Genomic DNA, 7,444 nt, shown 5'->3' with positions numbered 1-7,444 from the left:
ACAAAGCACAGGGAGGTGACTGCCAGCTCTCAGCTGGTTTGTCATTGGTCTGAGTCTGTAGCTGGTGGAATGGTCTTCCCAACCATGGTGGGTCTACCCTCCTTGATTTCCTTTTTCTGGAACAATCCTCAGAGACATACCCAGGGGTGTGTTTCCATAGTGATTCTGAACCCAATCAATTAGACAGCGAAGACTCCCCAGCCCGCAGGTATTTGTCTACAGCCCGTTAGAGAGCAGACCCGCCTGCGTATCTTGAGAAGCATTAACGTAATGGATGTATTTTTCCTTGCTATATTCTGTCTCCACTTTGGGAATTTTAACCTTTTAGAGGTCAGGAAGAGATGCCACCTCAACCTCTGTCTACCCAGTCACCTCTGTGCTGAATCCAGGGTAAATGCCCACACAAAGCTTGACTGTTTGTGTATGAGAGCATGAACACTCCTGTAGGCTGCATGGTTCAGTGTGGGTGAGGGAAAAAACAATCAATTCTGCAAATCTCTTAATTCATTACTAAAGCCATTCCTCTGACCCAAGCAGCAAAGAATGATGCAGAGACAGAAATGGATAGCAAGTGAATTGCATGCCACTGTCGGAAGAGTTAGAGCAACTGTCAAAGTCCCCCGATGTGTCCATTTTTATCAGTTCTGACGGTGATGAGATGCCGTTAGAGAATCAGGTCTCATCTTCGCTTCTGAGCTCATCTGAATAATGCCTGCGAGGGGAGGGAAGAGCGGGATGAGGCATCCAAGAGGCAGCCCTGGATCCAACTGTATAAATTTGAAAGAGGTAAGGGCAGGACAACCTGGCCTTCTCAGCTTGCCCAGTGCAAGGCAGGGTGGAAGGAGGCGAGAGGCACCGGAGTGAGCAGTGTTTGTCTTCATCCCACTGATCATGAGAGGTACCATGTTAGTCTTCATCGTGTTCCTTCTAGCAACCGTGTCCCACTGTGCGGTGATCACAGGGGTAAGTTTCTAGTCTTCTCCATAGGCTTGGGTTGGGGGCCGAGATCAGGGTTCTGCACGGACTGTGAACTGAGAACCAGGAAGGCGCTGCTGCTCCAATTCACCTAAAGCAAAGGGATTTGAGAGGTGGTCAGTAGCTGGGAGTGGGGATGCGTATAATCTTCAGATGGGTCAGACTTCACTCTGATAGACTGAGTTGGGTTTTGAGAAGTTGTGTTTAAATATAAGACTGTTTAAAATACATTGGGAGGGCACTGGGATTTTGACATTGAGTCCTTAGTACAATGAAGATTCTTTGGAGCGTGCCATAGGAAGTTCTTTTACAAGGTGGATTCGTTCCCCCTTCCAAGTCCCATTTGTCTTGCGTACACCTTGGTTTCAATCTACGTCTGGCCCTCTTGTCCGTGTTATTCCAGAGCATGCTGGTGTGGCTCAGGGCAGAAGCGCAGAGTCCCGCATCAGGTCTACTTTTGCTGCTAGGAAAAGTGCACCAAACACCCTTCACCCTTTAGTGGGTCCCCAGGGGAAGATGGGTGCCACAAATACCTCCTTTCACCCTTTAGTGGGTCCCCAGGGGAAGATGCAGAGGGGTCTAAGGGAGGTGGGGTACCCCTTAATAAAAAGCACAAAGAGAGAAGAGGGTTGAGTTAGTCCAATGGAGTGAATGAATGGGGGTGAATTAATGGCCAGATGAGCACTTGGTCAGAACAGTGTTGAGGGGAAGGAATCTGGGAGTGCTCAGCTCCCCCCATTTCCCATGTCCCTTTGATGTCCCTCTTCTAACTCCCAGAAAGACACCAAATCCTTGAAAAAGTTTTTATGTCCCAACAAACATCTCTGCCGCCAATGCAATAATCCAAATCAGACCAAATCAAACTGAATTAGAAAAAGCCCAGGTTTAAAGGATGCCAGCATTCCTCGGTGGCCTTTCAAGCCCCCCAGGGATAAAGATGGGAAGGAACACCTGAAAAACCATAGAGAGGGAAAAGGAAGACAGGGAAGACCATGTGTTCCTTCTCTGGGTGGCAGTTTAAATAGCCTGTGGGAATGGTCTTGACCCTCACCTTTGTCAGGCTTTCTTGGAGGTGGAGTCTGGGCTACAGTAACTCCCAGGGCAGGGGGCTTGGGATGGAAAGTTCCACCCAAACATTTCAAACTCCTTGGATATAGGGGTGCCCAGGGGCTGGGGTGAAGCCTGGATCCAAATATTCCAGACTCTTTGGGTATAACGATGTTAGGGGCTGAGGTGACACTTTCAACCAAACAGTCCTGACCTCTCCACCCCCTCCCCCTGCTCCTTAGATGATGACAATCCAGGCTGTAGGTGGTCCCAAACTCTCAGAGTGCCATGCCTGCCACTGGCAGGAGAGACGAGTCCCCCAGGGACCTACTTCCCTCACCCTCAGTGCTCAGGGTGCTGGCTTAGGTGTGAGACACGCCCCTGCTGGGGTAGAGAGTAACTGCTGGTGACTGCCACCTGTACCTTCTCTGGTGGCATCCTGACCTCTTCACCTGGAAAAGTCTGGAGCTTCTGGCTCCTGTCATGGTTCATGCTGGCAGCCCGAAGGTATTCTGTGGCTTGCTACTGGAGAAAAATGAAATTCAACTTCGAACTTCATCCCTGAAGCCACTTGATCTCTGTGTAGTGTGGCCAGGTTGGCTATTTCTCCATTAGGCCCTATTTGCTTTCTTGACTCTGGCTCTGGGGTAAAGTGTGCTTGTTTGACATTTCCTTACATAGGCATTAGCCCAGCAGGTCCAAACAGCCCAAATCAGAAGAAGGATCCGTGTCAGGAGCCCAGAGAGGCCAGCAGAGAAATACTGGGGGAGATACCTGTCCACCAGGCTCCTGTGGGTTAGGTGGTGGGAGACATGCAGAGAGGCAACTGATAATGCATTCTGGAGGACAAAGATTCTCCCCTGAGATAACTCAGCAATGATCATCCAGGGCCTTGGACCACCAAGGACTCCCTCCTCTCCCCTCCCCTCACCAGAGAGTTCTAATTCAGTCAATTGTGCTGTCGTTGACTGATATTCAAAAAGCCGCATCTTATAACAGGCCTTTTCAGGGGTGGGGACTGCCTTGCCTCTGAGCTAGGCTGGTTCCCCAGGTCAGGCACTTTGCTAAGACCCGAGTGTCCAGCCAAGCAGTGGTGTTACAGCCATGCGTCCTGTTAATCCTGGGCACTTAGTCACTTCCTCCAGACCCTGACAAAGATGGCTTAGCATTTCTTTTTCTTTGTTCCCTTGGGTGGCACTAACGGGCTGGCCCTCTCTCTCTCCTGTAGGCCTGTGAACGAGATGTCCAATGTGGCCCAGGTACCTGCTGTGCTATCAGCCTGTGGCTGCGGGGGCTGCGGGTGTGCACCCCACTGGGTCGGGAAGGAGAAGAGTGCCACCCAGGAAGCCACAAGGTACTCTGCTGGCACTGCGTGGGCATTTGTGTGAAGGGGCATGGACATGCATGTGAACGGGCATGGACATGCATGTGAAGGGGCATGGACATGCATGTGAAGGGGCATGGGCATGCGTGTGAAGGGGCATGGGCATGTGTGTCAACAACCATGGGCATGCATGTGAACAACCATGGGCATGTGTGTGAACGGGCATGGGCATGTGTGTGAAGGGGCATATGAGCATGCGTGTGAAGGGGCATTGGCAAGCAGGCAGGGATGTTGGAGCCTGGATCCATCTTAGACCAGGGAGTCTGGGGCTTCTGATGATGATATGCAGAAGATTAGTACTGCACCCTTCCCAGTGGATCCAGCCTGACCCGAGGAAGGAAAGCAGACAGCGAAGGGGTTGCTGCTCCAGGCAACAGTCTTACCTAGGCCTGTGGATACTGTTTGGACACTGGTTTGGGTGGTGACATTGTCCACCTGCACCCTTCTAGACAGGCTGGAGACACAGTTATGGTTTGATCTTTAAAGCCTTTCTGGGTTTTCATTAGCAAGCTGAGGAGTTACAGCAGATCACGTGACTCACTCAAGGCACCAATCTGAGACAGCTGGGACTAGAATGGAGTTTTCTGAAGTCAACCATAGTCCGAGGCTACTGGTATAGGGTACAGCGTCCTTGTTTTTGTGAAATGGTGACACCAGTCACACAAGCTGCTAGCCCTTCAGGCCGGCCACCCTTACCTCTTTACCTGTTGTGTTTAATGGGAGCAGGATAGTTATCCCTGAAGTGATCGATTTCAAAAGATTCTCAAATATCCTTTGATCTTTGAAACAGAATCTAAGAACACAAAATGGCCTCCTATAGGGTGTTGTGGCTAGAGCAAAGAACTTTCTCCATGCCTTAAGCAGCTAACTCTGGGTCTGTTTCTAGCCCCTGAGGGCACAGGACAGCCAAGAGGCTTTTGGCTTTGGGAGGGTCAGGGATGTAGCTGCAAATTGTAGCCTCTGGAGGGTGGGGCCACTAAAGAGTAGCAGCTTTGCAGGACCCACAGCCACACCCAGTTCCCCTGAGCAGTCTTTCGAGGTCTGTGACTTGTCTGTCCAAGCTCCAGTGCTCATTGGAGTCAGAGAATCTTCCAGCCACCTCCTCCAATTCCCCTCAAGGCCACCGATTTGTCCTTAACCACCTAGGGCTCAGGAAGCTGAAAGCTGAACGGTTCTGCCACCCTCATTGCCTTGGGCTATGAAAGATGGCTCAGAATGATTCACGCTCCCAATAAGGACATCAGCATTAACCAAAAAACAAATGCCAAGCACTTTCTACAGGCCATTTGTCCTCAGTAAGTTTTCAATAAATAAATGGTCTTAGTCTTTTTATAGCTATATAGTCATATAGAAGCTATTAACCCATTTTATAGATGATAAAATCAAAGCACAGCCAGGGTAAATAGGTAGTTGGTTGTCACAGATATGGTAGACAGAAGGTCTGGGATTTGAACCCAGGTAGTCTGGTGCTAGACCTAGTCTCCTTATCACTCTATTTAAAACCCTCTGGGGGCTGGTGAGATGATGATTCAGCAGGTAAAAGCACTTGCTATGAAAACACAGTGCCCTGAGTTCGATTCCTGGAACATATGTAAAGGTGGAAGGACAGAACAGACTTCCCAAGTTGTCCTCCGATCTCCACAGGCACACTCTCCCCATTATGTCCTCACACATATAAACAAACATCCTTCCAAATGCTGAGGGAACCTTGCGTGTCCAGCAGTGCTCTTTGATGCGAGCCACTGGATAAAGAGGGTTTTGTCCCTTCACAGCTATCTGTAGGCCCTGACCTCAGAGCTGAGGATGCCAGGGCTAAGCAGAGAGATTCAGTTACCAGAGGTGTGAGAGTGTTTGCAATCGTGTGTGTGTGTGTGTGTGTGTGTGTGTGTGAGAGAGAGAGAGAGAGAGAGAGAGAGAGAGAGAGACAGAGACAGAGAGAGACAGAGACAGAGACAGAGAGAGACAGAGAGAGACAGAGAGAGAGAGAGAGAGCAAGCAAGCGAGCATGCATGCATGTGGTCACAGGTGTTCCGAATGCAAAGTGTCAGTCTTATCTGGGTTCAAATCCTAACTCCTCCACGAATTAGCTGTGTCATATTATCATACCATTTAATCCCTCCGGGCCTTGGAGTGGTCGTCTGTAATCAACATTTTTGTTGGCCTGGAGGAGACATTTGCAGGCCTTTCCTGTAGTGGGAGCTCGTTGGTGTAGCCAATGAAATTTGGGGGTAACTTGCTGTGGGCGTGGTTTTCTCTGAGTACTGATCAGATAAAACTAAGGAGAGGGTCACACGCTCACTCTTGAGCAAGTCTTGTGGGTGGGCTTCATTGCAGCAGCTGGATTAGCTGCACCTGTTTTCATGAGTTTGCTCCCCATTGCACCCCTAATACATTGGTAAATAGACTTTTGTGGGTTCTCACTTCACCTGGCGTCCAACGTGGACTGATCCCGAATGGCCCTGCTGGCATTCTGCCGGCTGACCGCCGCTTTTGGAGGAAGGGACCTGCTACTGCGTGCAGCGGGTCAGCGGCTCAGGGGCTCAGTGGCTCAGTAGCAGGTATCCTCGGTTTCTGGTCACCCACGAACATCATTGACTACACAGAGCTCTCACAACCCTTTCCTACGGCTGATGGACTGCTTCCTTCTCTCTCTAGATCCCCTTCTCTAGGAAACGCCAGCACCACACCTGTCCTTGCTCACCCAGCCTCCTGTGCTCCAGGTTCCGGGATGGCAGGTACCGCTGCTCCCGGGACTTGAAGAACGCCAACTTTTAGTCTGTCTGGGCTCAGAATCCCTATTGGGTGACCTCTTCTGCATTCCTTCTGTATGATTTAGTTCCCTGCGACTGCTCCATTCCCCGCCCTGTCCACTGCAGACGTGTGAGCAGACGAGCACACCTTCTACTACCGAATAGTCCACGGGTGTTTACGGAGGAGGCTGTGACCTTGAGAAGCTGGCCAGCCCCACGAAGTTGTGACGCTGTATTCCTCCCAGTTGTCTGCCCTGTCCTGCATGCACCTTCTTCTTAAATCACAGCATCCTGGGCACTGGCCCTGGGGTGCATTACTAAGTCACAGGTCCTGTGGGGGTGTGGACCAACATAAGGAGTGTTCATCTTTCTTTGACTAGCTCCTTACTTTAGGACCGTAGGTACAAAGTCAGCTTTTCTCAGGGCAAGAAGACTTCAGGGTCTCTTTGAAGTAGGTGTGAGCGGCAGCTCAGAGGGTTCTGGATTTGTGTGTTGGGGGTCTGCTAGGAAGAGCTGGGATGGTGGGGAAGCTACTTTGAGGAGACTTAGCATAGGCCTACTTCAACTCTCAGAGCTGAAATTTAGTCCCTTTGGGTTTATATCAAATATTTGACCTCTGCTGGCCACATGTGCCCAGTGTTAGGTAATTTGTGTCAGCAAGGGAGCTGGCAAGGCCTTGAGCCTGAATCCAGGCCTGGGAGTTTTCTCCGCAGGGAGGTTGCTGGTACAGCCGACTTTTCCCACTTCAGTTCTTAGCCTACATACAGGGTGTCCAACAACACTCTGACAAAACGTTGCCTTCTACAAAGTTTCAAATGGAGCAATCAAGTTGCAACAACAAAATCTGCTTTAAAGTAAGCTGGCAATTTTGTCTTGGGCCGCATTCACAGCTATCCAAAAAAAAACCTAAAAGAACATAAGTGTGGAAGGTCACGTGTTGGAGTGTTGGACCCACTCCCCGCAGTTTCCAAGACCCCTGTTCCTGTCCTCTCCTCCCCCACTTCTCTGCTCAGTTCTTACTCCAGAGCCCATGAGCCTGGGCCTCCGCCAGCACAGGGGCCGTTCTGTGCCCTTGTCCCCCTGCTCTGTTGACCTGCATAGATTTTCCTGCATTCACCTCACAGGTCCAGGTCTAGCTGTAAAGTTCCTTTCCAAGTCAATGGTCCCACGATCCTCCTTGTCTCCCGGATCTCCAGGTTCCACTGACTGCCCTTGGGTATTGACCTCCAGCTTGTATCCCTCCCTGCTCACAGAGCAACCCTGAGAGCAGTGGGCAGCAGTCAGTGCC

General features: G+C 50.6%; 1 protein-coding gene across 1 annotated transcript; it reads left to right on the top strand.

The window, feature by feature from the left end:
* The first annotated feature begins 891 nt into the window (after nucleotides 1-891).
* On the top strand, nucleotides 892-6,181 carry Prok1 (prokineticin 1). The gene is made up of 3 exons (XM_038312114.1): nucleotides 892-963; nucleotides 3,251-3,376; nucleotides 6,062-6,181. Exons 1-3 carry the CDS (start codon nucleotides 892-894, stop codon nucleotides 6,179-6,181), a joined length of 318 nt encoding a protein of 105 aa, XP_038168042.1.
* The last annotated feature ends 1,263 nt before the right edge of the window (nucleotides 6,182-7,444 follow it).

The sequence above is a fragment of the Arvicola amphibius genome, chromosome 14 (genome assembly GCF_903992535.2).
Source record: "Arvicola amphibius chromosome 14, mArvAmp1.2, whole genome shotgun sequence".
In the NCBI taxonomy this organism is placed as follows: Eukaryota; Metazoa; Chordata; class Mammalia; order Rodentia; family Cricetidae; genus Arvicola; species Arvicola amphibius.
Note: the sequence above shows the minus strand (reverse complement) of the source record. Positions and strands in the feature narration are given on the sequence as shown.

Excerpts from the sequence above, each read along its gene's own strand:
- Prok1 (XM_038312114.1), top strand. The coding sequence starts at position 892 with ATGAGAGGTACCATGTTAGTCTTCATCGTGTTCCTTCTAGCAACCGTG. Across the intron at positions 964-3,250 it reads ACTGTGCGGTGATCACAGGG|GCCTGTGAACGAGATGTCCA; the intron begins GTAAGTTTCTAG and ends TCTCTCCTGTAG. Across the intron at positions 3,377-6,061 it reads GCCACCCAGGAAGCCACAAG|ATCCCCTTCTCTAGGAAACG; the intron begins GTACTCTGCTGG and ends TTCTCTCTCTAG.